The following is a 23504-nucleotide window of genomic DNA, read 5'->3' as shown; positions in this document are numbered from 1 at the left end:
AACCCTTCCAGAATGACACAAGAATTGTATGATCTGATGATCTGACCCCGATCAGCAGGGCAACATCATTTGTCAGTGCAGGTTTAAAACTGTTGCAAATCACTTTTGTAAAAATATTTGGATGTTTAAGGTTTGGTTTAGGTGCAAAAGAAACTAATGTTAACTGCTGGTAGGTAACAGGAACTGAAGATTGTCAAACTGATGTTTTCTTGATCCATCCATCCACCTTGACTTCCTCTGTGGACTTTGTGACTCTGTAATAGCATCACCCAACATCCTCCTTTGCTCCTGATGGACAAGGGTAATTTCCACTGGAAGACTTTGTTACTTGAATATCACTATTGTTTTTTGGGCATTTGCTGAAAAACATGATACTGAGTCTCAATGTTTCTGGAGGAAAAATCACACCAGTCCTTCGCTCCATTTGCTTGATTCAGGGGGACCATTCAGCAATAAATAATTTTCAGAGGAGAACACATTATGATATAGGCCTACACATTAATAAATGAAAGATAAAAAAGTTTATCTTCACATGAGCGCCTACTACTCATGTGAAGCCAGCTATTTGCATGAACTGTGTTTGCTTCTGTCGGATTACGGGGGTGTTGTTGGGAAGTTGATGAAACGCGTGACAATGTGCGGAGCTGTAGCGTAAGTGCTATAATTGTTTGATTGATACCATGGCTTATTGATGGTTGTGATGGGCCAAAATCATCAGCAATGCTGCGTTTGTCCTGTGGCAAAGTAACAAAGTGTCATCACCGCCTTTAGTTTAGCTGAAAACACATTAGGTCTATTGCTTAAAGTCAGTGGTAGGATGACGTCCCTCCCCAACTCGCTGACAAAGTTTATGCCTGCGCTGTCCGACCTCGTCTTATTAACTGCGCGTCGTCAGAATTCTTCCTCTCCTCTCCGCTTGTCTCTGTCTCCACAGTGCCATCACAAGCCCTACTGGCAACCGAATGCAATGATTGGCTGGCTGTCACTCGCCCTCGCTGCCATGGCTACCAGCCCTGCTGCTGCAGGAGCTGCCACAATGCGCGCACTCGGTCAGCTCTCAGACCCCACGAGCGAAGCGTTCAGATCGGAGTCTATACTAGTCTACAGTAATGTCTGCGTGGCTTTTCAACGACGGTGACAACTGAGGTACCCCAAGCGGCTGAAGTTAGACCGTGGTCGCTTCATTTCTGCTGGACAGGTAATCTGCCTTTTTTCATTTTGATGGTAATTTGTTACTTTCATCGGTAGCCAATGTAGCTACCTACTTAGCATACAGCTAACGGTAGCTACCTACTTAGCATACAGCTAACGGTAGCTACCTACTTAGCAAACAGCTAATGACAGCTACGAGTGCAGGCTGGTGGAGTGAGCCAGAGTAGAGATGATGAATTATATGTAACTGTAGCTGAGTTGGAAAACAGCAGCGCAGCTGAGAGCTGTGTTTGCCGACGCTAACGTTGGGTAAGACAGTGTAGGTGTAGACTGCGCCGGTTTAGTTATTCACCACCTAGGGTCATTGTTATACTATGTTTACACGTAACGTTATTTTTACCTTGTATCTAATCTATTTGTGTGATGATCTTGTGTCTGCAAGCATTGTTTGACCGTATGTTACTCTGTTATATCTTTGAACAAGACATATAAATGTGGTGAGCTGTGTGTTGAAAGACATTTCAACGTTAGTGTACATAAACAACGCTGGCTAAAGGTCCCCAAGTATCTTGTGTTTGTGTTTGTGTTGTATAAGCTACTTATTATATAGTTTGACATTGTTCATAGCTAAACCTACTAGGTGAAAACCTGTTACTGTAATTGGTGATGTTATGCCATTATTTATTTTACTAGAAGTAAAAAATACTGTATGTTTTAATTCTACTGTGCCCTCAGTCTTTCATAGCTCCGCTGTACTTCTCACCAGCATACCCTGATCGGACCATCCTGGCTGGCCTGGATTTCAACCACCGTGTCCACAGTCCAGCCAGGAGAAAAGCTGATGACACAATTCAGTATGTCGCATTTTTATTACTCCTATGCATTTTACTCAATGTAAGTGATGAGTCAAAAAAATTATACAGTATGAGGAATACAGATAGATGGTGCTGATTTATTGTTGTGATTATATTTTATGTGCTAATGCTAATTACTGTATAAGAAAACAATGTCAGGTATTGCAAACATTTCACTTAGCTGATTCTCCTTTCTGTATTATCAGGTACAGCAAGGTGTACAATAAAAAAGTCCAGGAAGTGGAGCTTGTACTCATTGAAGGTGGAGAAGGACTACAGTTAAATTGCAGACCTCCACAGTGCCATCCTCGTCCTCTGACGGTTGTCTACTACTGAGGAGATGCCTAGAAGCAGAACCATGAGACCCGATGATCCCCGTCAACACGGGGTTCAGTCAGGTGTCCCTGCCCCAAATGTATTCCTAGATACAGCAAAACTTACAACAAAAAGTAATATGGTTGGTTTTGAAATGTGGTATTCATGTCAGAGAGGTGATTGTAATATATTTAATCATCTCCAGCGGTACGATGCTATGAGTAAAATCTGAACTATCTTCATGATCAGTCAAGACACCTCTGGACACACCTTGTCTCTTCCTGTATATACTTATTTTTAATGATGTTTAAAAAGTATCTATTTGTGATATAGGTTGTAGTTTTAGTAGTATATAATAACAATAAACAAGTGTTACACCACATTTGGATGTCATTATTGGAGACATAAGACATTAAATGTAGTTGATTGTTTTGCTGCAAGTGTAAAGAAAAGGCATTTATCATTTTCAGTTTTTTATTTACAAAAGAATGAAAATATCCAGAATAGGGAAAATATACTTTCTATTTTTTCTACCCTCCTGGGAATAAAACAAAAACAATGTACAGGTATTCATCCACACAGTGGATGGAATTATTTGTGTCAGTTAGTGACATTACATCTTACACCCTGCTAGGATTAAACCTCTGTATTTTCCCAGTGGATCAGGATAACAGTTGCATATTTTCCAGAAACAGCAACTCAGTATCATGACTCTGTGACCAAGTGCTCCACATTGCCACACTACAAACTGTCTGTATGCTTCCTGACTGAACTGTCTGGATGTTGTCCACAGTCCTCAGATTCTGGCCCGTAAAGGAATATATAGCTGTTAGAACCCCAAATTGGAAAGATCGTTGTAATTGGACAGAACATTCATCAACATTATTAGATATTTTTATTGAACAGGGGTTTGTTGTTCTCTAACAGGACTTCTGTGTCCACATTACACACCAGGTCAATGTACATGACACAGATGAGCCGATGGCTGAGGCAGAGCTATAGTTAGTTGTTGTAATCAGTAAACAATAAAAAACGTAATAACAATGGTTATGGATTACATTTTATAGCACTTTATTTTTGACACCAAAAAGGTTTAGGTGGAAACACCAGAGAAACGTTGAGACAAGTACACTGGGAAACAATTTACTAATACTGTCACGGTCTGTGCTTGGCTCTGGGGTGCAGCCTTCATCAGAGACAATAATGCTGTCACCGTGGAAGCTCCAACATGCAAAACCACGTACATGTTATGAGTCTAACTCAAAATTCACGTTCGTGTAGTGTAACTCATGGTAACGGGAAAATGTGTATCAGCCTGTTTTTAGCTTTGCCCAATGTTACCGCAGCTGTTAGTACAGCTACCTGTTGCTAACAGTTAGCTAGCCAGCTCCTTACTGAATGAATGAATAGTTAGTCTTTTTAAAACTATCCAATATTAACAAGCTAGCTTGATAGTAAGGACAGCCTGGTTAGTTCTTTATTTTCATAATGATAAAGTTAGATGTTTTCTTACCCCTGATGTGAGCCGCTGCACTGCACTCCTCTCCGCTCGTCACACTGTGCTCGTCCTCCAGCGGTGTTGGCAACGCGCGTTCACGTGTTTAGGGGGCGTGGCTTTGGGAGGAGCCCAGAACAGGCCCAGAAGGGAGGGGGTGGGAGTCTCTCTGTTGGATACTTTCAAAATCCAGCAGTTTCTTGCTAGTTTCTCAAACTTACCTACCCTGACTTTAAGTTTAAAAGTAGGTGTAAATTTCATGAATTCTCAGCACTTAAGACTAAAATGGCACTTTGAGAAGCTTAATAAATACCAGCCCAGATTTGTAAGACTAAGCAAAAATATACATGGTAAGATTTTAACTTATTAAATAAATAATAGTTAGCTGACTATGTGAATGTTACGACAAACTACTTTTAAACTCCAGTGAACTGTGAAAAGCTACCGAATCTAATCCATAGGATCCATTGGGAAACCCTCATATGTTAAAGAAGATATAAAATACAAATTTTCTAACCCAAGACTCCAAGGTATTCCCATGAACTGTACTCAAAGCTTCCCCTCCCATAATGGCAGACTGGGCAGATCATGAAGGACATGCCCTTTTTCAACTCCTTTACAGCTCAGCATGTGATCTCAGATATGAATAAATATGAGACAAATCATCTGAGAGCATCTGAAATCCATTTCACTGTAGGATGAGCTTTCAGTTTTTAACCACAGCAGATCCTACAGATGTGAAGGCACATCTTAGTTAGTGATTGTAAAATCAAAGATTACTTTAGGACAAGACACTAACTGATAAAAGTGAAGGGAAGAATATTTCCCAGACACACAAAGCAATGATTTATCTTGAACAGGCTTATCTTTGTTTTGTGTCATCTTATTTTCAAAAGCAAAACTCATCTCAATGCAGATTATTTGCTCTAACAGGTCCAAAATATAGGGCTGTCTTATCAGTAATGGCGCTTACTGTGTAGGTTTGAGTTTCACAGCCCTTCTGCTTTATGAATGATTTAAGCTGAAAACTACATAGGGACTGTGTATGAACTATTTAAAACTCTTCACCTGCTGAAGGCTAGAAGGTCAGACATCATGGGACATCAGGAATTAGCATATTTAAATGCTTTGGAGCAATAAATAAAATATTCTCTTTATGTGGCTGTTCTCATTTTCTGTCTGTGTCACAGTCTTTGTCTTATTTTGTTTGTATATTAGATTTCTAGTAACATAGCAGCTGTTCTTCCTGTTGTTCAACACTTTACCTTGATTAACTTGTTGACATAATTTTAAGATGATACAAATCACCTACAATAACGTTAGAATTCAGCTGGCTAACACTATACATAGTGTATTGCATCAGGGTGTCTGTGGCTCAGGAGGTAGAGCAGTTACCTGTTAATTGGAAGGTTGGCGGTTCAACTCCTGGCTCCTCTTTCCTGCATGTTGAAGTGTCCCCAAATTGCCCCTGGTGGCTATTCCGCCAGTGTGTGAATGTTAGTTTCTGTTTCAGTGTAACTACACTTCACTGTAGCTGGCTGGTTCAATCAACCCTTCGACTCTGCATTGTGTATTTGAAATGATAAGTACAAGGCTTTTATTTCTCAATGCAGCCGTTTATTATCTGGACAGGAACAGAATATGTACTGGTCAGTCATACAGTTGGCTCGCTTTAGGCAGCTCACACACAGCACACTACAAAAGAACGGCAAGTTATTTTAGCACCGATGCTAGCTAGTTAGAAGATGCATTTTGTCGTTACTTAAACACTATAGCACTTTAAGAGTACAACATCCCACTCATAACTCGTTTTATCAACCATATCAACCTCCATAAGTTACAGTGCACATGTGTTCATGTAGTTACTATTAACAGGCATAATACACGATATTTGTACACAGTTTAGCAACTCACCTCGGGCACGACTCTCATGAACTAACAACGTTACAGGCGCGTTAGTAGTATTTACCTGCTACAACCTGGAGAGAGGGCGCCCTCGAGCCAATAAATCCCCACAGATACATGGATAATAAATGAATGACTTATAGCAAGTGGAATAATATACTACATAACCTCTGTTACATGAGCACTTTGGCTCAGTGAATGGTGAATGCAGACGTAGTGTAAAAGCGCTTCGAGTGGTTGAAAAGACTAGAAAGACGCTATACAAAAATGGAGCATTTACATTGATTCATTGATCCTTTATTTTATTGTGTTTTTTTTATTGTTGTGTTAACAAGACCACTGACACATTGGACTCATCCAAGGTACAAGGTAGATTATCATTTTACTACACAGGTTCCCTTTCGGCTTACTCACAATTTAAACATTATTTACAAAAAATGATATAGAGTAGATTGGCAGATCACAGAAGTCACAGAAATAAAACTATTTTACATGGTGCAGTGCTGAGCATGAATGAAGGAGTCTCATGGCCTGGGGAAAGAAGTTGCTCTGAAGTCTGTTGGTACGACAGCGGATACTTCTGTATCTCTTGACAAATGGCAGCACAGTAAACAGGCTGTGGTTGGGGTGGGTTCTGTCTTTCAGTATTCTCTGGGCTCTGTGCAGGCACCTCACCTAACCTATATCACTGACGCTCAGTAGATATCGAGTACCAATGATCTTCTGAGTGGTTTTCTGCCATACACATCCCATGCCAGTTTGTGGTGTTTCCTGCAGCCATGAGTTGATCTCTGATGTATCTTGCCAAATGGTTGTGTTTAAAGGATAAATATATGAGGTCAAAGTAATATTTCTTATAACATGATGAAGAGTCTGCAGCAACTCTGTAAGGCTGCACAGTGGTGCTTTGAGTTAAATGCTAACAGCATTATGAAATGCTGATGTTCAGATGGTATAATGGTTACCATGTTCAGCATCTTAGTTTAGTTTAGTTAGCATGCTAACATTTGCTAATTTGGTGAAGAGAATGCCATTAGTTTTGCAGGTATTTGGAAGTATTAATATTTAGACCTGATGATGGCACTACAGGAAAAGTGATTTCAAATTATCGTGAGGAGAACATAAATATCTGTGCCAGATTTCATGCTAATCAATCTGGTAGTTGCTGAGATATTTCAGTCAAACCCACAGATGTCAACCTGCTGTTGGCACTAGATTAAGTCAGGAGATCACCAAAGTCATTAGGATACATCCGCTGGGGGACATGACTGTCTGTGCAAGATTTCATGGCAATCCATCCAATAACTGAGATATTTGGACCCACTGAGCGATAGACCATAGACATTGCTGTTCCTCAAGCCACGCTACCATTAAAATATCTTTTCCAAATATGTTGTTAAGCGTTCAAGGACAACTCATTGCAACGTATCCATTCAACCGCTGATGTCAAGACGTTACAATTTAAAGATGTAATGAACTTTCAGTTTCAACAAGTACTGGTTGTTACAACTCTGGCTTTACAAAATTTCTTATTTCTTTATTGTATTTCTTCTTTGAAAAATACCAACTATGATGCTCCATCTGTGGCAAATACTGGTTCAGATTGATGTAATGTAGCCTACTGTAGAGTATAATATAAAATAAAATAATGGATTTCATAGATACAACACACACACACATTGACAGTAGCCATTATACCTAGGAAGCCTTTTTCAGGTCCAGTGAATGTTAGAATTAGTATCATTAGTGGACCAAAGGCAATATAAGAAAATCAATAGTTTTAGTAGCAATAGGAGAAAATCAATCACATTTTAATAGAAGGCCATTTGTCTTTAGAGGTAAAGTACTGGCAGATGGTAACCAATCTCAGTCAATGGGATCATCCATGTGACCAGAAGTTACTGTGATATGGAAACCTTCTCTAATTAGAATCAATGGAATCCAGTGAGAGCATGTGACAGTTAGTCATGCTAGATTTACTCTTGAGCTGAAGCTAATGTTGTGTTGGTAAACTGTGTATAATGGATTTAACATTTAGAGATATATCTGAAAAAGATGATAGAATTCGTATCTAATGCGCGCCTACTGTCATGCTAAACTAAGGTGGCTAACATAATCATCATCATACCTGCTAATATGAGCATGTTAGCATGCTCACATTACATTTAGCTCAAATCACATTTGTGCCTCATAAAGCAGCTAGAGTGGTGGGAAACTCTTTGTTTTGTTTACCACAACATAGACTGAAACCCAAAACAGTGTTTAACAGGGGTTTAAAACCACCATATGACCAACTTTTGCTGTACCTCCACTACCTTTTTTTCACACAGACACACACACCACATGCATAAACACACAATCACATCCACATACATTTGAAGAAACAAATATGGAGAGATTCTTATAAACATGCAGCAACAGCATGTGGAATATGGGTTCCCAATTAGGCTTTAAACCAACATATCCTGGTTTCTTATATTGTATTTCAAAAATGTTGACTCTCAGCCAGATTTTATTTGGGAAAACAAGCTGTACATTGTAAAAATATTGCGATATCAAGACAAAATGCGTCTGGGAATGGTTGCAATCTCCTGTGTCTCACTGTTCTCCTATTCTTTTATTTAATCTCATTCATTACAACCACACTTGCACTTCAAGAAAACATGCACACCCTTAATTAAATTGAAAGTTCTCTTTAATCAAAAGCACATGGTGGAATCAACTCTGTTTCATGTAATTTTTTGGTTAGAAGCTACACAATACAAGCCTTTTGTTTTGTTTTTGGTTATGGTGGTTATTGTAGAAGCTTGTTCTGTTGTTAAAGAGTTTTTTTTTAAAAAGGGGGGTGGGGGGGGGGTGGGGGTGGAATTAACTTACATGGTTTCAAAGGTTTTGTAATACAGTGTAAATTATTACATATCACTGATTGGCTGATTACAAATTTTAGAGTAGCCATTACTTGCATTAACAGGAGTGACATCTCATTATGTTTATTACATTGTTAAAACAACATACTGTTAAACTTGATTACATCCAGTTTAATATAGTGGGTCCAAAATGACTTTTATGTTCATATTTACAACCTTTTTCACCAAAACATTGCACTGCGTGATACAGCAGATTTAAAATGATTTTATTTAATAAAACAAAATATTCACATTCCCACAAACATACATACAGTACATATACATACACACACTGTGTTGTAGTGTTGTCAAGGTTAAAGACATTGTCCTGACATTCGCTTCCCTGTTCATGTATGAGACACACAAGCAATTAAAATCACACACACACAGTCATTTAGAGATTTTGACCTCTGCGCAGTCGCCACAGGGCAAGACAACCAAGGGAGGGAGAGAGAAGGAGGGAGAGAGAGGGAGGGAGTATTGTAAACAACAATCAGCTGCAGTTTTATACTGGAGGCAAATCATATTAATGAATGTTTTACAAAACACTAATTAACCATTTACTGAATAATGAAAGCACAAAGGCCAAAAACAACATTTATTAAACTTTTACAAATTATTTTATTATTGCTTTATTATTATTTTATTTATTATTATTTTATTATTGTTAACTACATGATTCTTTACATGATTACTTGTCAATAGGCTAATGATGACCTAATACTAAAGAGCTGAGCTCTTCTGAAATAGTCCTTGTTAGGTGCTTTCTTTAAAGGGGCATTGATTTTACACATGAAAATAGGTGTAGCCTCATCTTGAATTAAATGTGTAATATAATAAAAACTGTTTTATTTATTTATTTTATTATTTAGCATTATGGATCTACAGATTGGTCCATCTGCCTCTTTGTTCTAGACTGAAATATCTCAACAACTATTGGATGGATTGTTTTAAAACTTGGTACAGATAACCATTGTCCCCAGAAGATAAATCCTAATGACTTAGCACAACAGCAGTTGCCATTGTTCCTTTGGAGTGAAAAGTCTCAATAACTTTGTTCACAAAGTCTATGGAGTTTTGGATATGGTAGAGCTGACCAAGGGGGGTTAGGACAGTAGATATATGTTTAGCAATAATGTAACTCATAGAGTTGACGGTGCTGCTGATGGACCCTAGGGGACCGCTACAAGACAAAACCTGAACAACAGAACCAACATCAGCACAGACCAGATTTGTGAACTGCTGGACCTCTGTCTGAACTCCACTTATATCCAGTCCAATGGGGGACAAAAGCATGGCTGTGTCATGGGCTCACCAGTATCCCCCATTGTTTTCTACTTCTACATGGTAGAAGTAGAAAACAAAGCCCTGAATGCCTTCAGAGGAACAGCATCGAGTCACTGGGACAGATGTGTGTCGGTCAAAAATAAAATCCAGGAAGCAAAAGCCTTTTCAGAACACATCAACTAAGTGGACATTTATCAGTTATCAGGACCCTGCACCACCAAGCTCTTAACATACCAGCAAGTGCCCAGGCCCAAGAGAACATAAACACCTGAAGGATGCACTAAAAGCTTAAAGCCTAAATGGACCTTTGTGAAAACAGTCACAAGATCCAGGACGAACACCAACACTACGGGCGATGAGGAAAAGACAAGTAAATGCAACAACATTGTGATTTCATGCATGTCTGGGTGGCATGGTGGTCCAGTGCATAGCCCTGTGGCCTCACAGCAAGAAGGTCACGGGTTCAAACCCCAGTCGTCCCAGCCTTTCTGTGTGGAGTTTGCATGTTCTCCCCCTGTCTGTGTGGGTTTCCTCTAGGTGCTCTGGTTTCCCCCACCATCAAAAACATGTTAGTTCTTCAGTCAGTGCAATTGACTGGGCACTGATACAAAACCTGGAGTTGGCCCCTGGGTGCTGCACAGCATCCCTTAAGGGATGTGCAGAGAACAAATTTCACAACATGTATGTGACAATACTCAGGAGGATTTTCAACTAACACCACATCTCTGTGTTTTTTAAACCCAAAGACAGATTCTGGCCAACCCAAAAGACTGCACACACAAACACAAGAAAAGCAATCTAGTGTATGCTGTCCTGTGCATTGAGGAATGTACAGACCTGTATATGGAACAAAACAACCACTACACAAACGCATGGCTCAACACAGAAGGAATTCCTCAGGTCAAGACTCAGCAGTTTAGTTACATTTGAAGTATAAGGGATACTTTTGAAGACAAAATGCTCATATTCTAGATAGGAAGGACAGATGGTTTGAAAGAGAAGTGAAATAAGCCATTTACACCAGAGTAGAGAAACCCCCTCTCAGCAGTGGAGGACATCTACAGCACCGCTTATCCCCTGCCTACAATGCTGACAACGATGGTCATTCAGACTTGGGCTCAGATGACTCTAACGGCTATAATGACTGTAGTTGCAACAGCAGGAGCACTAACAAACCAAGTGGTATCCATCACTTTGAAAACAACCCCACAGAGATTAAATAGCTGGGACTCCCTGTCAATATTGTAATAAATTTGGTGATCCTCTGACTTTTTATCGAACACCATCATTTGGTCAAAATTTTAGCTTCTCCAATACTTTGCTTTATGATTTAATCCCTATAAAATAAATCACATTCCCATCAGCCTCAGTTGTAGTTTGAGTTTGGTGCTAATTACCAAATCTCAGCATGCTAACACGCTAAATATCAGTATGTTAGCATTGTCATTGAGAGCATGTCACTTTAAATCCTAGACAGGACGCCAAGCTGGCCTTCTAGCTGTTGGACTAGTAAGTAATATTGCTATGTTTTGTGTTGTTGCACTTGTTTGATGTTTGGCTGTGTTAGCAAAGTCGTTGACTTTTGATGATAAGCCAAGTCAGCATTTTGACAGAGGTTTAAAAAAAAAAAAAAACGTATTCACCAACACTTTATTATTTGAGTGTTTCTTGTAACATGTTTAGTACAGAAAAAAGAAAACATCTTGACACGAGTTTTTTTAAACTAGTTTTTATTTAGGAAGTGAAACAAAATGCCCAGTGTCTTTGTGCTTTACATTGTTTGAAACCGCCAAAGGAGGTCCCAAAAACAACCTCAGAGGAAGAACTCAAAACAAAGCAGGAAGCTCCAGAAAAATTCATCACCATCATCATTATAATCATCATCATCACTGTCACTCTATACATATCTGTAGAAATTATTGGACTCCAAAGTCACACCAGTGCTTATTTACAAGGCCTCTTGCCACAAAATAGTCAAGTTTTCATTCATTCTTAAAAAAGGTGTGGTGTAGATGCTCTCACACAAATATGTTGAAAAATGACACAACATGTAATAATGGTGTAGATTTATACCATGTGTCATTTTAAAGCATATTTTCATGTGTCATTTAAGGATAACACTGTTGTTTTTACCTTTTGATTCATCATAGTAAAAAAAGGAGAAAGAGGTTGTTATTTCTACATACAAGGCATTGTCTACCTGAATCTAAACTCTTTCATTGTGCTACTATCTTTGAACAAAAAGTTGTAAGATATCATTCGTAAGAGGAAGTGCTTTAATATAAGAATAGGTAAACTAGCTTGTGGCTATAGTAGGCTACAGTAGTTCATAGTAGAATCTAAGTGTTTGTCGATGCACTCTGGTGCTGAAATATTGACTCAATGTCTTCTTTTCTTTCACAACAATCCTTATAATTGCATTAGGGATCGGCACAACACCCTTACAACAGCCAGAGAGAAAAACAACCTGAAATTGTGCAGTTGGTTAAATAAGTATTGTTTGAGTCCTCACATGGAGTTTGTGAATGACTGTCTTAAGTTAAGCCAAAGAGCAAAACAAAGCAACATTTTTGATATAATTCAAACTGAGGAGTCAGCTGATTTTGACCAACTCATAGGAGGACATTTCTTCCTCATCACTCCAGGGGCCTGCTGAAGGACTACTGAGGGTCAAAGATCCCCACATTCAGCACCAAAGCTGTTGTAAAGTTATGTTTCACCTTTTCAACAATCCAAACCAGGAACATAAAAAGTACCAAAAACTCTTCATCGTTGTTGTTTTGGGTTTCTGTTTTCATTCATGTTTCAGCACCAGAGGCCTATACCTTCTACGTTCTACAATATTTTAGAATAATAATACGAGGCAGGCAGTGCATAAACCATGTACAAAAAGACCCTTCCCGACCCAACCCAGAGCCCTCCACCTAAAGGAGTTGTGCCGCCTGTGTGAATCCCTGGAAGAAACAGCTCCAAATGCTTATTTGTCAACAAGCTAATGATGCCAAGATATAATTATAACTAGGAGGCAATTCTTTTGGATAATATAACATACTAAATCAGCAGAGGTTGGAAAATTGGAAAACTTACTCTACTCTTGATAATTTGATCTGTTCAAACACTGAACAATCACAAAAGTCACTGGAGAAAGTCTGAAACAACCACAACAGTGTCACAATCCCTCAAAATGCAGAGCTCTTAACCCAACCCTCCATATTTAACACTAACTTGGTTTGCTTTCCCTGAAATTATCATTTCTCATGACTACGTAGAATAGTGGTACTTGAAAAAAATCAAGATATTACAAGCAGTTATGACTCACGTCTCTTTAAAAATGTCATGCATTATTGCTCTATCGGATATGAATGAAATATTGCCCAAGACAGAAATTTGCTTAATTTGCTTGTTATCTAAGAGGTTTGGCAAAATACCCCAAAGATTGATAAAATTGGCATAGATTCCATTATTAGGCTATTGTTATTTTTTGCATGCAGTAGTTTTTTTATAATTAAAGTGGCAGACTAAAGTAAAAAGGTATTCAGTAATCAGAAAGTGTCAAATGCTTTGGCATATTTGTAACAAAGGCAAAATGTAACAAATTAATTTAACAAAGTAAAGTGCAAAATCAAAACATCTACAAAAACATAAGAATAAATAAATAAATTATGCAATAAATAGAGCTTAAAAAGACGTAAACATCAAAGCTGAATACTGTGTGGCCCACTGACAACAAACACTATTTTACAACACTTGAGAAAGGTTTGACCTTTTGAAGAAAATCACAACATTTTTAATGTCTGGATCCTCGTCTGACATTGACAAGTATAAATAAATAACATCAGATTTAGGTTGTAGGAAAACACTGTTTCTTATGGGAATACCCTGATGGCTCAGTGGGAAGTCCAGTTTGTCTGCCTAATTCCTACTAAATTTCCACTGTTTACTGTCAAGTAAAGCCCAAATGCCAAAACTAATTATATATATAAAAAAAGAATACAGCTTCCACGTCTCTGTCAAGTTAAGACATTGGTTTAAAGAAAAGGCAGAAAAAAAATATTATTTCCCCACTACAAAGGTGTACTTTGTGTGCTGTATCTACCATGTTATGGCAGGTTTGTACATTATATTTCTTCACAGATCTGTTACTTCACAGTTCCACATTTCAGTGTGGATGTGTCAGTAGTGATGATAGACACAGTATACAGTAGGCAAAGCATGTGACTAGTGTAGAGGAAGCATTTTGTTTACTTGCAGGGAACAAATGCTGTGTGCTTTCTATGTTTTGACTCTCCTCATACGTCCAGTCCAAGGTCAGTTTCACCAAAAGCAGGATACCAGATGTATCCCTATGAATGTTTGTTTAAAAAAAGGATTGAATATGAACGTTCATTGAACCTCTTCGCAAGAAAACTTAAGATGTGATTCATGCTTTACACTCCTGTGATATCCCTGTCACAGGAAGACAATTGTGCTTCAGTGTCGTTTTGTTATGGGTTAAAAAAAAAAAACCCGATGGCGAGGATAGATACAGGCATAAATAGATCTAGGTATCTTCAAAAGTGATGAGCTAGATATGCTGTGCTTTATTTATCTTCACAGATACTCAAAACAGCTTCAGAGGGGACATGTCTTATCGAAGCAGGTGACAATCTAAATCGAGCATAGAGGGAATGGAGGGTATTGATATAAATGGACATGCCCTCAATCTCTTTTTGTCATTTGCCTCATGATCCTAGCAGAGAAAACACTCCTTTCTTGTAGTGCTCAGGTATACTGGTCTTGTTGGGGAAAGCGGGAAGAGTTGGGAGTGAGGCCAGTAAAATCTGATTTAAATAAACAAAAAAAACTTTTTGCATCCGTCATTCCCCCAGTGAGCTCATAGGTGAGAATGCCCCCTTGAAGCATGCCGATTCATAGTGCTTGTTCAGATAACTCTTGAGTGCAAATGTCTTGTCACACCGTTTACACTTGTAGTGCTTGAAGGCTGAGTGTGTCTGCATGTGGGCGCGCAGGTTCGACCGGTCGGCAAACGCTTTACCACAGTGCGCACACCCGAAAGGCTTCTCGCCCGTGTGCGAGCGCATGTGGCCTTGCAGCAGCCATGGCCGGCTGAACGCTTTGCCGCACACGTCGCACTTGTGCTTGAGGTCGTGTGTCAGCAGGTGCATGGCCATCGCAGGCATGGAAACGTAGACTTTCCCACATGTGGGGCACTTCTTGGCCATTTTGCTGTCTATGCTCCTGTGCGTCTGCTTGTGCCTGCTCAGGTTGGAGGACGTGGCATAGGTTTTGCCGCACTCGCTGCAGGTGTGTCTCTGGGTGGTTCCTTTGGGAATTCCCGTGGCTTTTCTCCGTGAACGTCCGTCCATGATGAAAAATGCATCCACTGTGTATCCCTCGCTTACAGCTGCGTCCCCGTTGATGTATCCACCAGCTGATGATGACACCTCAGAACGCGGGCTGTCCGGCTGGTCTGAATCACCGTGGATATCACCATGGATACCAGAATAGTTGTCGTCGATGCTGCCATAGATGATTGATGGATGGTCAGGGGAGGGTACTTTAGAGATGACAGATGAGTCACTTCCCACCACATCATCATAAGGAGATGGACTCAGAAAATCGCTGACGTATCCTGAAGAGAGAGAGGGAGAGGTTAATTATTTGACCATGACATGGGCGTTGATTGGAAAGTGATTGGTTTGAAAATCTTCACAGGGAAGAAACAGTGTTACAAACATACTTTGATATCTGTGGTCCCAATATATTATGCATTTTATGAGTTCCACTACACCGTTATGTTACCTCTGTACATCCAGGTCCAAACCATTAAATAAGCATTTTTGAGTTCATACAAACTTGTATGCAATGAGTTACTGAGTGAGTTACATCCTGAGGACAAATACAATTAAAAAGATTTCATATAGCTGTAAAAACACAGGCCACAAATCAAACCCATTCACCAAAGTTCATTCATTATTCAGAGAGATGCTTCATATGTTGTCTCCTGATAATATTACTAATTACAGCCAGCGGTCTCTGGTTTCTAAATATCAGTTAGACTGCCCAGGATCACAGTCATAACATGTGCTTTAACCCCTTAACACTGACTGTCGCAAATTCGCATCACACCTCTTCCTTTCAGACTGCAGCTGAGATAGCGTATGTATTCCCCCAGTGCCTGTTTGTACATATTTGATACGTTCCTGGGAAGATTTTGCAAGCACTGGTTTCTCGTTTATGCCTGTTGTCGCTAATTTGCATCATACCTCATACCTGAAATCGGCTTGAAAGCAAATGAAAACAGAAAGTATTTTTAATTTTTATTTTATTTTAAATAAATTCAGGCATCAAGGGGTTAAGATTAACTTTTTTTTCCCATTAACAAATGCATCCATACGAGGATGCAGGAGACACAAGTCCATTCTTAAGATACTCCCACACACTCAGAGGTTTGTCTGAAACACAACCATTTTTGGAGGTGGTATAAAGCAGAGAAGAAGGAGAAGGACAGAGTTGAGGTATTTACAGTAGTAGTAAAGTAAAGGAGGAGACACTATCCCCTCATTGGGACTTATTTTCTTTTCATGGCAGTGTTTAATAAGCAGTCTTTCTCCTCATCAACTGCACCTTGACCAGTCTACAACTGCACACAATCACACCTCTGAGCTGTCAAAATGTCAACCATTGTACACAGAGCATCTCTTTTACAGCAGCTGGGAGAAAGCTAGTGCTTTGCTCAAGGGCACCCTGACATTGACTGCATTTAATTGTGTATGGGCCATAGCCCTTCAGCCTTCCTCTTCTTCTTGCCTGTGACTCACATGAGCAACATGCCTATTTTTGCACAGCTCCTGACTAATCTGTTTAATTATTTGTTGCCCTGTTATGATGTCAGCTGCTTCATTATGTCTGTTATACACTTAACAGGCTGAACTCCAACAGACACAAGGAGAGACTGGTAGCTAATATCCCACAGCCATGACTCCTGTGGATCTATGTCGATCAATAGCTCTCCATTTCAATTAGCACTCTGTGAGCATTTAGACACAGGCAGCAGAGGAGATACTATTGCTGGTAATATAATTTCATGATGCAGTTCTGAGAAAAGCTCAGTAGTTGGTCGATAATATGATGAGAACAAGAGACAGAGATAGATGGTGGCAGAGAAGCTGTGAGATGAGAGATGGCAAAAAGAAATGGAGAAGGAAATAAAGAGTTGCAGCAGAGCGAGAGCGGTATTACATCCAACACGGTGTTTGGGGTTAGGTGGTTTGGCAATGCTCATGTTGATTTAACTTTTTTAATTATATTAAGACAGAGCAACAGAGGAAAAGAGAAAGGGCGGAGGCAAGACATAGGGAGTCAGAAAGAGGAGGAGACAGGAGAAAATCATGAATCATGAATATTAAATGATTGCACTCTGGAACAAAGTACAGTGTGTGTGTGTGTGTGTGTGTGTGTGTATGTGTGTGTGTGTGTGTATCTTGTTTTATAGAGCATGAGTAACGAGGTAAGTTGACAGAACAGTTCTAGTTATGAAGATGTTGCGGAGCTACATAATCACTCAAACTGGCAGATTCCCAGTGGAACTAAGAAGTTGTAGCCTACTGGTTCACACAGCTCCGCTGGAGGGGGTCACTACCTTGCTTAAGGGAACTTTCACAGCAGACATTGCTTACTTTCCCTTGAGGAATTTTCCCATGGAAAAGAAATGTCTTTTTGTGGTTTCTGTGCAAGTGTTCAGATCCTTTACTTAAGTACATTACAATTAAAAGTCCTGTATTCAAAATGTTACTTAAGTAAAATTACATTAACGTATTTGTACACTTGTATGTACTTAAAGGTACAACGTGTAAGATTTAGCCAGAATTTTAGTTTAAAACATTCAAAAAATTCACTAGGATGATCAACACAATGTGAAGAAATAACAGTTCTGATGTTTTGCCAAGACGTCTATGTATTGTGTTACAGATACTACTGAAGTTAGCATGCTAACCCACTAGCCCTGGCCTATCTTGTGTTGTAATACCACTTGTGCCTCGAGAGGCGGTAGTGTCCATTCTGCCCTCAGTCCAACATATGAGGACAATGAAATAGTGCTGCCCCAGGGCATGTCAATCAATGCTGCTACACGGGCCGCTCTACCCCTCCCTTATGCTCCTCGACCTCTTGTTCCTCTGCTACCTATAGTTTTTTGTCTTCCGCCACCACTTGATCTTCCCTGTGTCTGACTGGACAGACTGTGTGATATCATCATCATCTGGGGACACACAGGAGGTGAAAGCGCCCCAAAGCGTCCCAAAGCACTGTCTGCTTCCTTTTGGTGCTCATGTAAACCAATTGGTCTGTTTAGACAGAGTGAGCTGGTGTAGATACAGCCACGAGCAAATCTGGCAAGAAAACATACTGATAATCTACTATAAGCAATATAATTCATATATTACAGAGCTATTCAATTATGTTGGTCACAAGGCCACATTTTCAGAAAGCTAAGTCCCAGGGAGTGGACATTTCCCAGAGCTATTATTCTCATTATTTATGGGACAAAACTGAAATAGGCTACTATGAAACAGTGTATTTATTTTAAACAGTATGAATATTACTTGTATAAAAATTATCAAATAATATCAAATACATGACATTCATTTGATCTACCTCCGACAGGCGGCTTATGCACTTTTATTTTGTAGGTAGCAACATAATGAAAACAAACATACCCAACAACAGGGTGCAGGATGAGAAAAGTGTGGCAGAAGTTAGCAGACAGAGAGCGATGGACTTGACACATGACAGGATTCACGACTTGGATGTGTGGACCCTTACAGACTAAAGGAATATAAATAATCAAGGAGCGAACACATTCGGACTTAACGAGCACTTCAAAAGTAACGGGAGTCCGCACTTTCTTTTGTCATCTCTTGCACCATACCGTTTACACCAGTAAATCTATAAGAATTAGACTTTGGGGCTTGTTGCGTCACAGGGATTATGAGGTTTTATATATCCAAAAACCAGACCTGCGTTTATTGGAGTATAAAGTACAATGTTGCTCCCTCAAAAGTGCACTTATGAACGGCACTAAAGATTAATGTGTTGGACTCATTAAGGACTGACTAATTGACCTGAGTTTGGCTCCTGGTGAAAATGTCTTGTGAGTGAGAATAAAATAACTGCTGTGAAGGACCAGATTGAGTTGTGCATATTTGACTGACAGGCAGTAACACAACAAAAACAACATAAAAACAAACCCCGTCCCTGGTTTTAGGATGCAAGTTATAAAGACAGTGCTGGTTTCTCTCACAGAAGCTTCTTCTATGATCCCTGCCAATTAAACATGACCATTCCCTGGTATCCTCTTTGAAAAATTGTTTTGTGAACCGTAATTGCTGTACATCTCAATGCCTGCGTACTGTCTCTGTTTGTCGTTGTCTCCCTCCAACTGTCTCTGTCTCGCTGTGTCAACTCTACTGTATTCATTTCAAAGCACTTTAGCAGCATTAGAGCTGATAGCTGTTCAAAATGCTTATTAAAGATTAAAATGCTCTGCCAAACCAAAGCCATCCCTCTTTTATGTGTCTTTGAAATACATGGAATTAGAAAGAGAAAGAAAGATGGAGTGAGGCAATGAGAGACAGAAAGAGGAAGAGACAGAGAAAAGCTGCAAGCTACAATTTAATTTTTGATCCAAACCAGCAGTAACTGACACACACTTGTGTGCTTTGGACACTTGTAGGTCACTGACTGCTTGTGTGTGTGTGTGTGTGTGTGTGTGTGTGTGTGTGTGTGTGTGTAATGCTGTGCACTCAGCTGTGCAAGCTGCCTGGGAAATGTGCCGAGTTGACAGAAACACAGCAGTGCGTGTACGTTTATGTGCGTGTATGTGTGTGTGTGTGTGTGTGTGTGTGTGTGTGCAACAAGCTGCAGTTGCTTCAGTCAAACTGTTGTTATATTTATAACAAGAGATAGCAGTCTCAGTCTTTACATGCTTGCCGCACTGCTGCTGCTTCTGCTGCTGCTGCTGCTGCATGTTTCTCTGTTCACTCTGTCATCTGAACACCTGGGATCTCTTCATCTCACATTTGACCTTGGTACAATGTGAAAACCACCAGGCTGCAGTGTTACACACTTCTCCCCCTCCTGTCACACATAGTTCTTTAAAGCTGCATTAGTCAAATTTGTTCACCACTAGGGGGCAGAAAGAAGCTGACACACACACACAACCCTGGCAAATTATTGCCTTATAAAGGTGTTACACATTTATTAGACACAAGGCAACATAATCATCTCACTGGAGTCCTGTTCTTATATTCACGATCCTTTTTGGTCTGGCCAGAAACTTTTGTCTGTCTGATATTTGGTGCTGTTCATCAGAGTTAATTTGCTGCAAATAGATGCCTGCTGCTCCTGAAAACAGGGTTCACTTCAAAGTGCCATAAAGTCAAAACAATAGGCTAAAAGAGGCTAAAAAGCTTCATAAAGCTGCACAGTTGCACAGTCTTTGTGGGTTTGTGACTGCAAGCAACAACCTTTACATTGCATACACACATTTGATTCAAGCACTAATTCTTGGGCAAAGGCTGCTACCTTTGTTAAAGTCAACCTCTCAGTACAAGAAGCTCCTGTTGTGCTGTGGTTTTCAGATATAACACCCAACACCAACATAATAAAAAAAACAACCTTTATGAGCCAATATAAGACTGTCAGCTTCATTTCATAAATGCATGGCAAGTATTTTATCAATGTTTCCACTAAATGTTTGACCCTATATCGCCCATTCTCACTGCCTGTATTGTATTATGGCAGGCTTATACAGTGTGTGGGAACCATTTAGTAATGTAGTGATATTGTAGAAATCCTGGAGAGAGGCTTCCAGCTGCTAGAAACAACATGATTTGAATAATTTACTGGGCAATGGAACAACAGAAAATCCCACTGTATGTGTGCTGGTGACATAATGTTTCAACATAATGATTTGTCATGGTTTTCTGCAACAACAACAAAAAAATCTAAGCTATCTGGCTCCCTGTAGTTTTTCAGCTGTCTTTGTCTTTTCTAAGGAAAACAAACTGATTTTTGAGGTATTTCAGCAACTATGTGTTCGTTGTACTGTACAGAGGCAGAGGCAGTACACGCTAAAAAGATTAAAAAACAGCAATACTTTTTCTATTTATGGTGTATTCAAATTCCTTTTAGGATAACAAGAGTGTGAGAACACCAAAGTGTGAAATAGTTCATTTGAAAAACTAATGGATTTGCTGTTTTATAAGATGTTGCCCGTTCTGGCACAGCATGAAACATTTAACCAAAGATCCTTGCCAAAAGTTCACATTTCAGAATTTCATTCACAAATTCCTATGTTTTTATGTATGTTTTCAGATGTTAAATGTCATTTCTGATTTAAAAAAAAAAAAAAAACAATTCAAGAGAGTGTATCTGTGGTCTTTATTTGGTAAGTGGGAATTTTCATAATTTCACATATTGATTTGTTTAACCACAGAGTCATCAAGAATTCTCACTGATGATGTACTTTTGAGAAAGACCCCTGTGCTCTGCCATCACCTCTGTCCTGGCTGTGGAAAGGTCAGTGTGTATCACTTCTTTTTTACATTACAATGCTCAAACAATATTTGTCTTGTTTACAGCTCTGAGCATGCAGAGTACTCAATAAGTTGCTTAAACACTAAAACACCAAAGCAAATCCCTGTTTCATCTATTTCGTGGAAATAATCTAGGCAATGCGAGAAAAAGAAGATTTCAGTGACTAGAATTTCAATGCCTGTGACTGGTATATTTTTGGGTTGTGACCGGAGTTTGACCCTGTAATTCCCTTCCCCCCATCTTTCTGAAACAGCCATGACTAATGCTTAAAATCTGGAAATAAAGAAATACCCTGGTTGATGTGTGGCAGATACTGTGGGTGGGAGGGTGACTAACCTTTGTCATGATGATGGAATCGCAGACTGAGTTGTTCTCTTCTGCTGTGGCCATATGAGCTCTCCAGCGCTGCAGCCGAAAAATCGTCCAGTTTCACTTTCTTCACCAAGAAAGAGCGAGGCATGATGGGACAGTCGTTGCTTCTATACTGATACAATAAACACACACCCTCCCTTTGTCTTTCAACCCACTTCAAACTTAATCGCCTGATTGTAACTCTAATATACTCCCTGGTTTCAGCTACTAAAGGTGAATTTGCTCCCTCCAATCAAACGGCCTCGAAAGTGGAGAGGGGACATGGCTTTTAAAGATTAAACAAACCAAGCGCTCCACATGTGCCTTTTTTTAGTATACCTAATATTTTCTTTTGCTCAGGTGTGTCAAATACAGACTGCCGTTTGTTTTTGTTTTGGACCTGAGGGCAAAATAATCTGTTGTCCTCGCCACTGGAAGACCCGTGGAGCTCTGAAAGGTCAAAAATAAATAAATAAATAAATAGGCTATTGTCCTGATTACATTAATGATGAGAAGCGTAGTAAAAAAAAGTCCCCCTTTTCTTGTTTACTGTTAATTTGTTGAATTCCGTTGCTTGAAAAAGAAAGACGACTGTTTTCTTCTGGCTCCAAACCGTTAGTCTTCAGCACGCAGACAGCTCCCCAGTTCTCCGCCTAACCTGAGCCGGTCTCGTGGTTTCAGCACCGGACAGCTCCCCTCGACGCTACACAGTTCTCTTTCCCCTTTCTCCGCGTGCCACAGCCAAGTGCCACTGTCCGTTCAGCATCAGAGGAAAGAAGAGAGAATAATAAGTTTCCCCCGTTTTGAAAATAGCTCAGCTCGGAGCGAAACACACACCGGTGGAAATTCCCCTGTAGGTGAGTCAACCCGATGTGGATTTTTGTCGAAAACAAACCTTTAGATGTAAGCCTACCGGTGCCTTCAAAAGGACGTGGAAAGGTACGGAGTCGTAACGGTCGGAGAGAAACGAAGGTTAACGGGTTCAAAGGGGTTCGCTGAGTCCAGAAAACGTCTCGAGAACAAGACTTCAGCTTTTCACAAAACAAACTAAACCAAACGTCGTCACAACTCCTTAAAAATATTGCTAAAATAATGTTTGTTTTCTTTCAAACTGCAGTTGGAAGACCAGAACAGCTCATCTCAGTGTCGCTAACTCTCTCTTTCACTCTCTTCTCCTCTCCGCCACTCGGTCTCTCCCTTCTTCTCTCTTCGGCGCGTGCGGAGCTGCGGCTCTTTCTGATGCACGAGATCAGCTGTTGCAGCTTTATAGGCCGAGAGAGAGAGAGAGAGGGAGAGAGAGAGGGAAGTGCTTAATTTTATTCATCAGAAGGGGAAAAAAGAGCATCTTGTCTTTTGGGACCAGCAGCGGCGCACGGTGATGGCTGGGCAGGGATTTAAGGTTTAAGTGCGCGCTGACGTCGATTTTTATGACAATGAAATTAAAAAGCAGGCTTTTCCTTCCCAAACAGATCCCTGTAGGAATGACGCATGTTGCGAATGATAAATTAGATGTGAACAGGTACAGCAAGAAATGATCAGCAAATCTGGTGATCCTGATGCCTGTGGTATGTTTGGAACATACCAAACATTATTTTACACCACTTTTTGTGATCATTATTTATTTGGATGCTCTCCAAATTG

General features: G+C 39.8%; 1 protein-coding gene across 1 annotated transcript; it reads right to left on the bottom strand.

The window, feature by feature from the left end:
• Window positions 1-11659: 11659 nt before the first annotated feature.
• On the bottom strand, window positions 11660-23079 carry LOC119906700 (transcriptional repressor scratch 1-like). Its single transcript, XM_038724011.1, has 2 exons — window positions 21849-23079; window positions 11660-15546 (listed from the first exon to the last, which is right to left on the bottom strand). Exons 1-2 carry the CDS (start codon window positions 21970-21972, stop codon window positions 14771-14773), a joined length of 900 nt encoding a protein of 299 aa, XP_038579939.1. The 5' UTR covers window positions 21973-23079; the 3' UTR covers window positions 11660-14770.
• Between the last annotated feature and the right edge of the window lie 425 nt (window positions 23080-23504).

Source organism: Micropterus salmoides, unplaced genomic scaffold, assembly GCF_014851395.1.
Source record: "Micropterus salmoides isolate LMB-PRFRI ecotype aquatic unplaced genomic scaffold, ASM1485139v1 Ms_hic_scaffold_17, whole genome shotgun sequence".
NCBI classification, from domain to species: Eukaryota; Metazoa; Chordata; class Actinopteri; order Centrarchiformes; family Centrarchidae; genus Micropterus; species Micropterus salmoides.
Note: the sequence above shows the minus strand (reverse complement) of the source record. Positions and strands in the feature narration are given on the sequence as shown.